The 15,043-nt window shown below is 36.6% G+C and overlaps 1 protein-coding gene across 1 annotated transcript; it reads left to right on the top strand.

Annotated features, from left to right (window-relative positions):
* Positions 1 to 1,248: 1,248 nt before the first annotated feature.
* Scml1 (Scm polycomb group protein like 1) lies at positions 1,249 to 14,825 on the top strand. Its single transcript, XM_050160654.1, has 8 exons — positions 1,249 to 1,550; positions 1,891 to 1,950; positions 4,646 to 4,724; positions 7,357 to 7,431; positions 9,835 to 9,939; positions 10,336 to 11,017; positions 12,245 to 12,384; positions 14,590 to 14,825. Exons 1-8 carry the CDS (start codon positions 1,249 to 1,251, stop codon positions 14,722 to 14,724), a joined length of 1,578 nt encoding a protein of 525 aa, XP_050016611.1. The 3' UTR covers positions 14,725 to 14,825.
* Positions 14,826 to 15,043: the final 218 nt, after the last annotated feature.

The raw sequence follows: 15,043 nt of genomic DNA, 5'->3' as shown, positions 1-15,043 counted from the left end.
AATGTTTTCAACGTTTACATTCAATCCAAGCCTTTGTATATTTTAGAGCTGTGCAACACTTTAAGTCTTGTATTTATTTGTAGGAAAAACGGTGACAGTTTCATTGTGAACCCCTCTCAAAAAAATGTATCCGAACAGTTTGATTCCCTAGAAAGTGTGTATAGAGACTGCAAATAAACGTGACTGCAATTAAAGAGCTGGGTTGTCTCTTTATTGTTATGTAACTATAGTTGGGAGGTTTCACAAGCAGGAAGTGTTTTATAAGCACCCAGATATAAAAGGGGTTTATTAGCAGGAAGACATGCTATCTATAATGGACACTAATCAAGCTTCATTTTTAATAGGGAACAACATTTGTTCAATACTCAAGCTACTGTGTGGTTCCTTTCTATACTAGATGAAGGTTTGTGACTTTTTTTTGAAACACTTGACTGCTTTGTTTCAAAGTTTATTATACTTGTACATCCAAAAGCACTGATTTTATATATATATATAGTAAATTGCCACTAGTTAATGTTACATCAACTTTATTATATAGCAAAACTCCTGTCTCAAACACTGTGTGCTTTGAGCGCACTAATGTGTATACTTCCCAACATAAGCCCATTTTATACTGGACAACACGCAAAACGACTATTTCGTTTGCACGAATAAGTAAGTGTTGGTCATGATGTTTAAATCCAACAACTATGACACTGGAATATGTTAGTTTCTTACTGCAGTCTGTGCTTACTGGAGACTGCAAATGACGCTACTAGTGTTCCCAGGCGACAAAAAAAAAAAAAAAAAAAAAAATGTGTTGTTAAGACCCCAGCCCCTCTGCCCCATTCAGGTTTTAGCACTGTGTACCCCCGGAGCCCAGTCATCTTGGACATCTCTAGTGGATTCCAGGAGGTGGAAAAGGGTATATGGTTGTATATTAATAGCAACATGCTTTAATAACCAAACGAAAATGCTTGCCACACACTTAGGAAGCTGGCCCTTTGAATCACTTTTGGGGCTAGAAGTTGTACTAGCTAGCCCAGGCCCCAGTGTACACACACACACACACACACACACACACACACACACACACACACACACAAATGTCTGCCACAGCGCTCTAGAGGCTCCTTGTCCGCCAATTGTCTCAGTTACAGTTAAGTGTAGGATCAGAGGTCCAGCTTCGGACCCTCGAAGCCAGAGGTCTTGCCTCTCAGTTGGCAGAAAGACCCTCAAGACCCTCTCCACTGGAAACCTTCCCTTTCCATGCCCTATCTCCGTCTGCAGGGTGAAAAATCTCTGGGTCTATACATCCTTTTGGTCACTCATGGGATTCACGGGCCATTGTTCAGTCATACAAGCCGTGAACGCACATCGCTTTACAGTCAGGCACTTTGCCGTGCTGAGCTTTGCGACACGCAGTGCGTCACACGCACCTGGTTTCCGGCACGCGGACGGTTAAAAGGCGTCAACGGACCTCGAAGGTGGTTTCCCAGCCGGCGGACGTCGAGAGTTTTCCTCAGCGGCCTGCCGGCAGCTTTCCGGAGACTGGTGTGCCATCAAAATAAGTAAGTTATGGGTATCTTAGCCCCCTCTTTAACCTTTGTTGTCATGGGTGTGTGTGTGAGAGAGAGTGTGTGTACTAATGTGGAAAATCGGAAGTATTTTGCCGTCGGAGTGAGAGAATACGTTTGGCGAATCTGTACTTTGAGGCCTCAGATGATGAACGCTCTATGGTTGGATGATTTTTTTTTCAGTAATTTTTATGTCTCCGGGCTACCAATGCTTGGGATCTGTTAGTGGCCTTGTAAAACCTTACCATTTTATAGTAAATATGATAGTAGGAAAGAAGAAAAAGATGTAGCGGGGTGTTGAGGGCACCTTCTAGAGTGTTGTGTTTATCATTAGCTTAAGCATCCAGCGGGCAGACATGGCATCCCGGAACAACTGTAAAATGTCTGCGTCCCTGTAAGGCCCAGTAGTTTCCGGATATGCTTCTGAGTGCTGTGTGCTCCTTTGGTTGTTGTTGTTGTTGTTATTATTTATTAGTTTTTGTTTTGTTTTAAAGGCTCTAATCTGTTAGGAATCATTTGGATTTCTTCTCTCCTGATTCTTTCCGAATTCAGGTTACTGTTGTAATTTGCCATGTATGTTGTTAAGGAAGAGTTGAAGGTTGATTTCAGCCCTTCAGTCAGTGTGACCTATATTTAATGGGATACATTGATGGGATATAGTTTTCCAAAATTGGGCTGTTTTAGTATAACATTGAAAGACCCTAGATGTTGTAAATTGCATTTTGTGTTTTTAATAAAGAAGTCTTAGAGTAAAAGTTTGTTTTCCTCCATCCAAGTATTTGTGATGTATTCCATATGGAATAAATTGATGGCCAGTGACTCCTCAATTTAGTTATGTGGGGTTTATAACTTAGAAAAATCTCACTGCCTTGATTTGCCTTTTGTGTTTTAAAGAATTATTTGGAGAAAATGTACTTTTTAGTCATCTTAATAATTGTTAGCTATGCCTTATGGGATAAGTTGATGGCAGGTGACTCTGCAGTTTAATTTGTTTGGGTCTTTTATAACTTGGAGATATCTACCTGTTTTGGTTTGCTTCATGTATCTTTAAGAAGTCATTGAGTAGAACATGGTTTTAAGCCAAACTACCCACTGTGATTTATGTCTTATGGGATCAACTGGTGGCCTTTGACTCTCCCACCCACCCCCAATTTGGTGTTTATTTTCAGATTTTTGAAACTTGAAATTTATGTATTTGCCTTGTGGGTTCTTAAGAAATTTTATGGTAAAAAATTATTTTTTAAGCATCCTTTTCTCTGTGAGCTCTGCCTTATGGGATAAGTTGATTACAGGTGATGGTGTGGATTTTGACTTTTGGGGTTTTTTGTTGTTTTTTTTTTTTGTTTGTTTTTGTTTTTCTTAGGAAGATCTTGCTATTGTGAATTGCTGTCCTTTAAGAAGTCTTGGGTAAAAGGTAGACTTTAGCCATCCTAATTATTGGCAACTATACTTAATGAGATATGTTCATACAGATCACTCTTCCAATTTGGCATTATTTGGAGTTTCCTTTCTTAGAAATTTCTGGCTGCTTTGATTTGGCTTTTGTGTCTTTATGAATTGTCATGTAAAAGGTTGTTTTGAGCCATGTTTGTTAGACATTGTGAGCTATGCCTTATGGGATGAGTCGTTGGCAGATGACTCTCCTAATTTGGGCTGTTTAGGGTTTTATAATTTGAATTGGAGTTATCCTGATGCTTTGATTTACCTTGTGAGTTTTTAAGAAGTCATAGGGTAAAAATAATTTGATACTATCTGATACTTGTATTATGTTTTCAAACAACTGGCTGACTCCAATAGTCATCTTTAATTGGGCTATTTAGAAAGTACTAAAGGATTTTCAAATGTGTCAGTCTTTTTTTAAACTTTTTACTTTATTATTTTGTTTTCTAGGAATTTTTCTTCTAGAAGTACTTGTACCAGTGCAACACTGTTCTACAACGTTCATTGTAAGAGTAAAACTTGAGAAGTAATTTTATGGTTTATTCCAAAAATAGAACACTAAGAAATTGTTAAAGTGACCATAGTATTAGCTTGGAAAGGCCTCTCCTACCATAGGCTACCTCTGCCTGATTTTGAGCTTTCTGAGTTGAATTGTATACCGTGTTATCTTTCATGTCTGGCTTCTTTTACTCAAGGTTGTGGTTGTGAAGTTCATCCTTGTTGGCAACATCCGTAAGTAGTTTATTTTCATTATAAAGTTTTCTTTGTTTGGTTATAGATACAGGTTAATTACTTACAGCTCATGACAACCTTAGAGTCAGGAAATCCTAAACAAAAATAAAATGTAGTAGAAATTATAGGTCAAATTGAGATGCATTACTATAGTGATATTTCATTTGTATTTTAATAATAAATAAAGCTTGCCTGAAGGTCAGAGAGTAAAACAGCCACACTGGTCAGCCTTACAGACCAGGAAGTGGTGACACACAGGCCTTTAAAACCAGTAGCCACACCCATAGAAACTGGGTGGTAGTGGTGCATGCCTTTAATCCCAACCCTAGAAAGGAATATAAGATGGGAGGAGACAGCTCTCAGACACAGTCTCATTCTGAGATTCCTGGAGGCAGGGTGGCCATTTCAAACTGAGGTAGAAGTAAGAGACAGTGGCTGGCTGTTTGGCTTTTCTGATCTTCAGGTTGAACCACAATATCTGTCTCTGGGGTTTTATTAATCATGTTTCATATTACAATTTGAAAATTTTATGCAACATTGGTTTGCATTTGTCTAACTTGAGAGTTAGCTCTCTCATCTTTTAATCTCCCTTTTAATTTTGTCCTTAGGGACTCTGGTCACTAGTCTCCCCACAGCAGATTAAAGGAGAACAGGAAAGGGATGAAACCCTGGTCCCTTTATTATGTCTTTCCCTGCTGCTCTGTCTCAGAGTGAACAAAATGAATTAACTTTTGCTCTAGGGTGTCCCTCTAGTAACTTTGCATCAGGAATTCAAGTCGGTCCTCTGATTGCAGACACATGCCTGGTTCTGGTTCCATATTGAATGACTCAGGGCTATAATCCAGCCTTAAAAATTCTAGAATTTATTTTCATCTTATATTTCACATGCATTTCTTTATTTGGGTTTAATGTTAAAGTCTAACTCATAAAGCAGTCATAATTTTGGAGCTGCGGTGGGCCCTGGAAATGCGAGCCTCAGAAGGGTTTACAGGGCAGGTGAGGAGGTGGAGCCTCCTTGGTTGACTCTACTCACATTGCAGCAGCAGCCCAACAGAAGGAGCAGTTCAGAAGCAGCCCAGAAGCAGAAGCATCACCACCAGGAGCAGGTTCAGTATCAGCAGCAGCAGCACCACCACCAGCATCACTAATAGAGACACCAGAGATGGAGACTTGAAGTGACAGCAGCAGCAGCAGCAGCGTCTAAGATAGCAGTGGAGATAGTAGTGGCCAGACAGTAGTGGCCGTAGCATTGGCGTCAAGGGTGGCAGTGGAAGCTGCCTTTAGATCAGAACAGATTATTGGGGCAGTATGGCGGCATTCTGTCTCCCTAAGCAAAAACCCCTTTGAGCTCCTTGGCATAAGTGATAGCAGTATATTCTCTTGTTTGGTGGCTTTTAGTGCTCATTTTGTAGTTTGGAAGCAACTGTTCACAGATTGCACTTTCTTTAAACTTTATTCATTGTGTGTTCCCAGTCATTGCTCTTCTATGTATAAAGATTTATTCTAGTGCTGGAAATGTAGCTTAGCAATAAGGCACTAACCTACCATAGATAATATCCTAGGTTTCACCCTCAGCCCTGTAAAGCCACCCATGTTAAGTTGATGTAGATAGTAGGTACATGAAGTAGCATTTTTATGCATTTCTTTTCAGGAGTAGAAGGTTTGCCTCTTAGATGACTAAACAGTTTCACAAGTAAACCTTCCAGCAAGTCTAACCTGCCACACAGCAGTGATGTCTGCCTCCAAAGAAATGGCTGCGGTTTGTATTTTAAATTGATCGTCTCTGTTCTATTCCTGGTGCTGTAGTTTTGCTAAACTGAGTTAAATTAAATAAAGTGAAATGTATTAGGTAATAAGTGCAGTTTTGAAAATGCTCTATAAAATTTCTATGACCACTTGTGTATAAATTTAAGAACATACACTTAACATTTCTTCTGGATACTCTGAAATTGAACTGAAAACAAGTAGAGTCTATATAAAACTCAACTTTATAAGAATCTGACAAACATCTTTGCAAATTGGTTTGCCTTTTAAAAATTTTGTCATATTCTGAGTTTCTTAATCTTTGAAGTTGAACACAAATGGAAATTATTTTTTTATTTATTTTTAATTAAAAATTTCCACCTCCTCCCATTTCTCTCCCCCTCCCTAAATGGAAATATTACACTATATTTAATCTTGCGTAGCAGTGAACACATTTCTTTAGTCACATAAGGACACGCATATTAATGCCATTGAAGTAATCTAGGCAGCTTTCAACTTACATCAACTGCTATGCTTTTCATCATTGGAGACAATGCTCACTGTCAATTATTGAAAGTCATTGTGGGGACTATTTACTTGAAAGCACAAGCTACCATGTGAAGGTAAACTACTATATTTTTGTAAGGAATGTTATATAACGCAAGTGTGTGTTAATTTAGTAACCTAATCAGTGGAAGGCTAACCACATACAGAGCTACCAAGTCTGTTTACTTTAAAATCTCTTTGCCTCATTTCTTAGAATGATTATTTTGTGGAAATGTAGCAGTTATTTATGGTAACTTTTCTTATTTATACCCTGTCTTACTTCAACAGCATTTTAAGGTGTTTTAGAAATTAATTTAGTTAAGATGTGTTTCCTAGTTTGACCACATGGTGGCAATGTTGGATTATTTAGGAATCAAAACCAGGGCAATGCTCTGACCATGGTCAGTTTGTGTTGTGATTGTTGGTTTTGTTTTGTTTTGTTTGTTTGTTTGTTTGGCTTTGAAAGCATTTTTAACACTAAAGATTAATGTCTCTGCCCTAAAGTAAGAAGGTGTTAGACTCAATGGAAAAGGGGGCTCTGGTGTAGCTAGATTAATGAGAGCATAGTTCTGCAAGTATTCTTTTTCTCTTGATTTCCTGAAACAAGGTCCTTGACCCACCCAGGCTGCTCTTGAACTCATCACTCACTTGCCTTAGTCACACATGTTTTTCTACATAGGTATGGTATTTAAAACATAGGTCCTTTGATAACACAACAGGTTTTCAAAACTTCTGTGAAGTGAAATTAAAGTCCTCAGCTTTCTTTTTGTTATTTTATATTTTCTTTTAATTTGCTAAGAAATTTTTTATCCTATACAAATATGAATGCCTCCTTAAGATGGTAATGATAATATGTTTTATGAGTATGTACCAAAGATTACACATTTCAGTTATGTAAGTAATATTAAGCAACTGGTTGTACAGTATATCAGTGTTTACCATTTTAATAAGAAAAGTTTAAATCTCAACTACTTTCTGGAGTTTCTCTAAACTGACACTCAAGGACATACTCTATCCTGAATCTCTTTAGACGGTGAAATCTTAGCCATTTTGCATGCTCCCTTTTCTTACGTGTTAGGACATTCTGAGCAACTTTTTACTGGAGTTCTAAACCTAGATCCTTCTGGTAAAGTCTTTCATTTCTCTTTTACTTGGCTGGCAATTATTTCCATTCCTTGTAGTGTTAATTTTTATTTCATCTCTGATTTAATTAAGGCTTTTGAAATATTGGTAAAAATTAAAAACAACTTATATAGATAAATATAAGGTATGGTCACTATTTGATGTGACTCCTTCTGAAATAATGCATTAACTACTTGTGGTATAAAAACTATTTTAGAAAAAACCTCAGACACCTGAAATTCGCGAAATTGAAGAAACAAAAGCCATTGTGGATACCATGAACCATTTCCAGGTACGACAACTTCTCTTTTCAGTATGTTTTTGTAGAATGTTAAATTGTAAACATTTCTTACTTTACATGAGGGGAAAGTGTATAATTAATCAAAATTTTGCCGTATCAAATTTCTTGTGATTATTCACATCGTTGTGATTATTTTGACAGTTTCTATGTAGAATAATATTTTCAGGTGAAAATTTGAAATATCAGTATGTGTATTTTAGAACATTAAAAACATCATTTATCAGGTTTATTTTTTTCCATCTATGTTGCTTAGTATTAATTTCCACTATACAACTTTTAAAGGAAATGGAAGATTTGGATTCACTTTTAATATGTGCCTAATTAATTACCTAATATCACAACTGAAATGAAAGGGCAGCCTACTCATGTTTTACAATTAATTTATCTCATATAATTTTGAGGGGAAATCATAAAAATAAACTCGTGGATAGGGACTGATAGAAATAACTAATTACTGTGGATTTTGTGAGCTGTATACCTCAGAGGCAATGGAACAGTTTAAATAAATGATTCTTGTCCCATGAGGTTTACAGAATAGACTGAACTAAGATAATTTGAAAAGTAAAAGTTTATGTGTGTCTTACCTTTTAGACTGACACTAGTGAAGACAGAAGCCATGCTCACAGGCCTTGGTCTTAAGATTGTGCAGGAGTAGGGGTGGGTGGGTAAGGCTGCCTGACCTGCAGTGCCCAAATCTTGGCAAACCTGAAGCCTAGGGTGTAGTGTTCAGCCAAGAGACCAGTAATTGTGCAAGGGATGGCATTGTGGATGAGCAGTGCTTTGGATCCCAGCTGTGTTCCTTAGGGGTCCTTGAGAATCCTGTCACATTGCTGAGTATGCTGATATGCATGCACTCCTTACACGTGTAGGAGATGATAACAACAACAATATGCAATCTCAGAGGCAGGAGGATTGCCACAAGTTCAAGGCCAACCTGATCTATATAGCTAGTTTAAGGCCAGCCAAGGCTCCACAGTGAAACCCTGTCTCAAAAAATAAAAACATAGAAGCAAAGGAGTCTTTTAATATTTGGTGAAAGCGTATTGTTTTCACTCTCTTTTTTGGGATTTTAATATAATTAAAACATTTCCCCCTTCCCTTCCCTACCTTCAAACCCTCCCATAGACCTCTCCTTGCTCTCTTTCAAATTCATGACCTTTTTCATCAATTGCTATTGCATGCACATGTTTATATATACGTATATACATATATGTATGTGTGTGTATTCCTAAATACACCCTGCTCAGCCTGTACAGTGTTATTTGTATGCATGTTTTCAATGCTGACCATTTGGCACTGGACAAACATTTGTTGTCTTCTTCCCTGGGGAAGACTATTGCTCTCACTCTTGGTATTTCTTAGTTTCCTATATTTCTTTGTGCAGAGCTGAGGCCTTGTGGGCTTCCCCTGTCCACTTTGGCATGTTTATTGGTATCCTTCTTGTTCAGGTGATGTTGGTGAGATGTTATGGGTCTACACCATAACATCTGGCATCACTAGGAGGCATGGTATCACAGTAAACCCCTGATCCTCTGGCTCTTACAATCTTTCTGCCTCATTTTCCACAATGTTCCCTGAGCATTAGGCACAGGAGTTCTTTTATACGTGTATTCATTGGGACTGGGCTCCCAGAACACATTTTGAGAATCACTCACTTTGCTTTCAGTTCTCTCAAAGAGCATTTCTCCAGGACAGTTTTTTTTTTTTTTAGTTTTTGTTGTTGTTTGTTTGCTTGTGTTAAAATTTATGATACCAGCACCTAGCAAAGAAGTTCTGACAGGAGGAAGGCATTCATCCTTGAATGAAAAAAATGTTTATGGTATTTTATAAATATATTCTCTGAAACTTTTGAGCGCTTCAAAAAAACCCGTCAGCATGTTATCAGTGGTGTTCCTCATTGGTATGGCATATAAGGTGTACTCAGTGCCATTGTGAGATCAACACTGGATGCTTAATTTTTAGAATACTTTGGAGCCCTACATCACCTATGTTTTATTTGGCTCTATAGTCTTCTCAGAGTGGAACACTCACTATTTGTTTACAAGCTGTGGTGTGGACGCTGACTCTTATGGTCACCAGATTTGAATGCTTGTCTCCTATGTGAGCGGCCTCTTCAGTGGGAAGCGCTGCAGTACACACAGGTGGGAGGTTATCAGGAGTTGTGATGCACTCACTTTCTGGCACTGAAGAAACTTCCACATGTGCATGAATCAGCTACTGCAGTGGCAGGTGGAGGAGACAGTATCTCAGCCAGTGTCCTTTGGCCCCTAAAACCAGGCCTCTAATAAAAACATGATGTTTCTGACTACTGGAGAACTTCCATTGTGTCTAACAATTAGCTCTTTGCTTTATGCATTTTGAAACAGCAACTACTAATGCCTTTTATTATAACAGGTTATCTCTCAAACTATTCAAAGGCTGGAAAAGAAGATTGATAACATGGATAACAAAGTAACGAAAATTTATTACTCTCGTGCCAGATCCTTTTGGCATTATCCTGTAAGTGTACAAAAACATTATCACAACTTTAATAAATATATTCTGTCTAAAGATGCCAGTCAGTTCAAATGATAGAGAGTTAGTAAATGTGGGCTTATCAAGGTTTATCTGTACTTCCTGGAGGAGCAGATGAGGACTGCAACTCTTTTTGAAAGAATAATCTAGTTCAGGATTAATGAATATAGAGCAATGAGCATCTTAAAAAAATATATTTAAAATACATTTTTAAATAGACATTTTAAAAAGTACTTATAAAATATACATTAGATTAAATGTAGGTCAGAAGAGAAAGAAAAATCATGTGATCAAAAGACAACACCATTTTCCAATGTAAAATAATGTTGCATGGAAACCATAATGTCCTGACTATTCTTTATTTCTCTTATTCTTATGAAGCCTTTTAAATTAGTATCTAGAAGATACAATTACCTGAGATCTAAAAGACCTAAACTCCAGAAAGAGAGCCAAGTAGTTCATGATGAAAGCTTCTCCTATCCTCATAGTTACAGTCCAACTTCACCAGTCCGCACAAGGGATGAAGCGAGCTTTGATGTAGAGAACGAAGAGACTATAGATTACACCCAGACATACCAGTGCCCTGATATTATTGACGACGCCCAGATGTTCCAGACCCCTGACTATGTTGACAATGCCCAGACATTCCAGAACCCTGATTCTATTGACAATGCCCAGACATACCAGGATGCTGATTCTATGGACAACACCGAAAGTATCCAGAACACTGAGAACGATGCTGTGTTCCATTCAGATGATTCCCTGGGAGTGAGACCTATCAGTTCTTCATCAGAGAGTAACCTTCCAGAAAGTCCACTGAGTCCTAGATATACTCCCCAAAACTACCATTGCAGTTTTCAAGGAATTCCTGGCTCTTCTACAATGACCCACTGCAGTGACTTTGAAAATCCCAACTTGCACACCACCATTTCTTCTGCTTCAACAATATTGAGAGGAAGCAACCTCCCTCGAGAGGAGCTCATCCCCATCAGGAATCCTGAAATGAAGCGATTGGCCTTACTGGAGGCCCAGAGTACACCTGTGATTGATCCTAATACTTTTGGTGAGTTTGGAATGGCACCAATGATTAACATCCTTCTTGTTTCCTATTTTGATGATTGTTTTGTAATTATATGTACAACGGTGGGCATTTATTGAGTAAGTATTATGGGTAAGGCAGTGAGCTAATTAACTAACATGGATTGTCTCTGGTGGTCTTCATAATGACACCATTGTGATTATAAAATCTATTTTCTTTATCTTTCCCATAGTAAATGCCCAACATGATAATAAGGTGCTAAGAAAGAAAGGACATACTTTTGGATAATTCATAAACAGAAAAAATGAAATTTCTGTTGATTCTCTTTGGTTAGAAAAAAGATCCTCCCAACAAATGACTAAGCCCCCTTCATTTGTCATCATATATCACTTGTAGGAAGTCAAACATTCTGCTGAAGGTAATATTTGGGCACAGAGAAGTTTCCATACCACTTAGTGAATAGTTCAGCAAAACCTGCTGAGATATGAGCACTTACATTGTTTCATGGATCATTTCTTTATTAAAATATTCAATCAAAATATTTATTGCTATTCAATTAAACATGAAAGAATAATTGCATAAAATGTCAAAATCACTACTGATTGAACTCATCAGAAAATATTTTTAAATTCAAATTTACATTTAAACTATAAGAGATGTGAATATAAAAATTGTGATATTGGATTTAAGAGACAGATTTGCTTCAAAGAACTTATCTTGTTACCCTAAGATAACTAAGGTTATTGAAATTAATTAATATAACAAAAAATTAAGCAGTTTTAAAGTGTAAACTTTAGGGATTTCTACCAGATTTAGTACAATAAATTAATTTAGAGAAAGTGACATTTAAGAAAGATTTTCAAAAAATACACTGAAACCCTTAAACTAAGAGAGTACTGAGTTAGCTCAGTTTATCCCAATTTAATTCAAGTAGCACCTTTTCCTGTACTTGCTTATGACCTAAGAGGCCTTGGATTGCTACATGTGTTTTCATGACCATGGAAGCTTTGTACTTTCTAGTGTAAAGCTGTTCTGCTCTTTGGGGAGGTCCAGTGACATACTCTGTGCAGCACTCCGCAGATCATCTTTGTTAGGCTCTCAGGAGATTGTACAGATGGAGTCTTAAGTCCTTAATTAGGTACTGAAGAGAAGGTTCCAGGAGTGAGACCATTACTTTTACCTAACGTCTCTTCTTTTCAAGGTGCTGATCGGGCTTTTAAAAATGTTTCCCCCACTCATTGTTAACTGCAGGTTTGTCATCCAGTTGTACCAAGGCTGTTGTGAAAGGCCTTGGAAAGCCTTTAAACTGGTCTGTGAATGACGTGGTAACATTTCTGAACCGTTTAGATCCTCCGTTGGCAGACCAACTCTACACCACCATCAGAGAACATGTAATGTATTTTTAAATTCAGTTTTCCTGCTACCCTAATGCCATTGAATGACCTCTGAGCATTTTCAGTTGGATACTGAGTCACCAACTGAGCTGGTAGGGGAACCCTATTATCTGATTTAATTTTTGTTTGTGAAAAGGTTGTCTTGTCCATCCTTCTGTGCTTAAATGTTAGGTTAATTGTCTCTTCTTTATATGGGTAGCTAAATTTCTAATACACTAAATAGCCTCAAGTTTGGTGGTTTAAGGTTACAAGTCTTAGATAGACTTCTTTCCTTGCAAGGACAAATTCTTCCCATACTAGGGACTATAAGTAAGAGGAGTTTACCCACAGTGCATACGAGAGTAGCCTTCTTGTTATGATATCCAGAAACTAATTCCAGATGATCAGTTCTGTTTCCCTTATGTGACTATTGAAAACTGTGATGCTAATGACAATTTACAAAGCGATATCATGGTTAATCATGGTTAAATTCTACTTTTCCTAGCATTTTTTTTAGGTTTTTTTCTTTGGTAACTTAAAATTCTAATTGCAGAGGTCTTTTAATTTCTTGGCTTGGTTTATTCCCAGGTACCTTTAAAAATATTTGTGAATACGTTTTTTTTTTTTTGTTTTTGTTTTTCTCTAATTCCTTTAATTCCTCCCTTGGCAAGATTTTTTTATCAGTACATAGAAAAGCTACTGCTTTTTTTTTTAAATGAGAATACAGGCTGCTTTTATTCTGATTTGAGATTTTCCCCACATATCTCCACTACTTTTGGTCCTTAGACTCTTTTTGTCAACTCTCCCAAGATGATTTCTGAGTCTTGGGTGATAGGGTGGCTGCATGGGGGAATCTCTGCACGTGGATGATTTGTGGGTCTCTTTATTGATCACCATGTCCTGGAAAAAAACTTTTCTGTTGAGGGTCAAGGGATGTACTAATATATAAATATAAATAAATATATATATATATATACACACACATATACATATGTGAACTAAGGAGGCAGTTTATTGCTATGTTCATTTTGAATAATAATAATAATAATAATAAAGTTCTCCCCTAGATCCTATGAACTCTCCAGCCATAAGATTTTAGATTAAATTCTGTCTTATGGACTAGGCTTTAATCCAATATGAAAGTGGTTGGCTACTCGCATAACATCCACGATAATATACCTATATTCCCACCTGCTTGGGAGGCTGGAGTAGGAGAATCTCTTGAGTCCAGGAGTTCTGTACTGTAGTGTGCTATGCCCATTGAATGCCCACACTAAGTTGGACATCTTTATGATGACCTCCTGGGAGCAGGGAATCACCTAAGGAAGGATGAATTGACACATCTGGGAAGCTACTCGTTTTGTATTCTGTGACTATTGAAAGTTTAATCAGATCTAAGAGTTTTCTGCTGGCATTTCTAGGGTCTTTTAAGTATAGGATCTTATGACTAGAAAATAGAGATAATTTGACGTCTCGTTTCCTATCTGTATTCATTTTAGTTCTTTCTTTTAACTTGGTGTTATGGGCTAAATTTTAATAAGCTCTACTTCCTTCACTTTCTAATTTTATTTCCTATCATAAGAGATTCTGTGTCTTCTTAGACAAGAATATCTGATTAAATAAAGTTCTATTTTATGCTGGAACTTAAAAAATTATATACTTTAGTAGCATGAGGTGATGGTAAATTAAAACAATAAAGAATTTTTGTAAAGATGCCTTTTGACTGTCAAGTAGTAGAGTATCTATACACCATTTTCAGTATAGAAAGAAAACCAATATTTAGTCTTAATGTCTAATTGGCTTCAGACAAGTAATTCACTTTCAAATAAAGACAATACTATTGAACACATTTACAGTTTGCATTGATGTTGATATATTCCTAGACTCTACCAGAAAGTTAATAGCCATGAAATTCATTTTTCTTATTCTTTTTACTTTTTTATGTGTACACAGTATTTTATTCATCGCAGTATTTAAAATTATGGAATTTGATATAGCTAATTTTAAATATTAAGTTAAATTTGCTTTTCTTAAAATTGATATAAATTTTTAAATGATACATTACTGTGAAATTATATTTATCATAGTTTTTATACAGAGATACATATTCAGGGACTTTATAACTATGAAAGGCTTTAGTTTTGCATGTTCTTATATACAAAGAAACAACTGCTTATCAAATATACAGTGTTGTTAATCATTTTAAACCTTTTCTCTCTCTAGGACATTGATGGGAAAGCCTTGCTGTTGCTCAACACTGATATAATGATAAAATATATGAGGATGAAGGTGGGAGTAGCCTTGAAGCTCAGCAGCTATATTCAAAAGCTTCAAAAAGGAGTAAACTGTCGCCCATAAAATAATTGTAGAACTTTAAATGTTCTCATAAAGTCCTTCCTAATGCACAACTAACTTCCTATGTTTATTAGTTTTTGTTTTGGAGAAGGTTCACGTAAAATATGTTATAACTAGAATTGAAAAAATACATTATAGTCAAAGTCGGCTTTGAGTTATTTGACATATTAGTATCAATATATACATATGTCTTCTTTAGATTTTTCATTTTATAGATTAAAAATATGCTTCATGTGAGAAACAAAATGCTACCTTTGATTTGGGTTTATATTAATACATATTTTTAAAGCAACTAAAGGGGAAATACAAGGAACTAATAACT

Source organism: Alexandromys fortis, unplaced genomic scaffold, assembly GCF_014885135.2.
Source record: "Alexandromys fortis isolate MF-2015 unplaced genomic scaffold, M_Fortis_MF-2015_v1.1 scaffold_120, whole genome shotgun sequence".
Taxonomy (NCBI): domain Eukaryota; kingdom Metazoa; phylum Chordata; class Mammalia; order Rodentia; family Cricetidae; genus Alexandromys; species Alexandromys fortis.
Note: the sequence above shows the minus strand (reverse complement) of the source record. Positions and strands in the feature narration are given on the sequence as shown.

Excerpts from the sequence above, each read along its gene's own strand:
- Scml1 (XM_050160654.1), top strand. The coding sequence starts at position 1,249 with ATGCCCTATCTCCGTCTGCAGGGTGAAAAATCTCTGGGTCTATACATC. Across the intron at positions 1,951-4,645 it reads TGTAAAATGTCTGCGTCCCT|TCTAACTCATAAAGCAGTCA; the intron begins GTAAGGCCCAGT and ends TTAATGTTAAAG. Across the intron at positions 9,940-10,335 it reads GATCCTTTTGGCATTATCCT|CCTTTTAAATTAGTATCTAG; the intron begins GTAAGTGTACAA and ends ATTCTTATGAAG.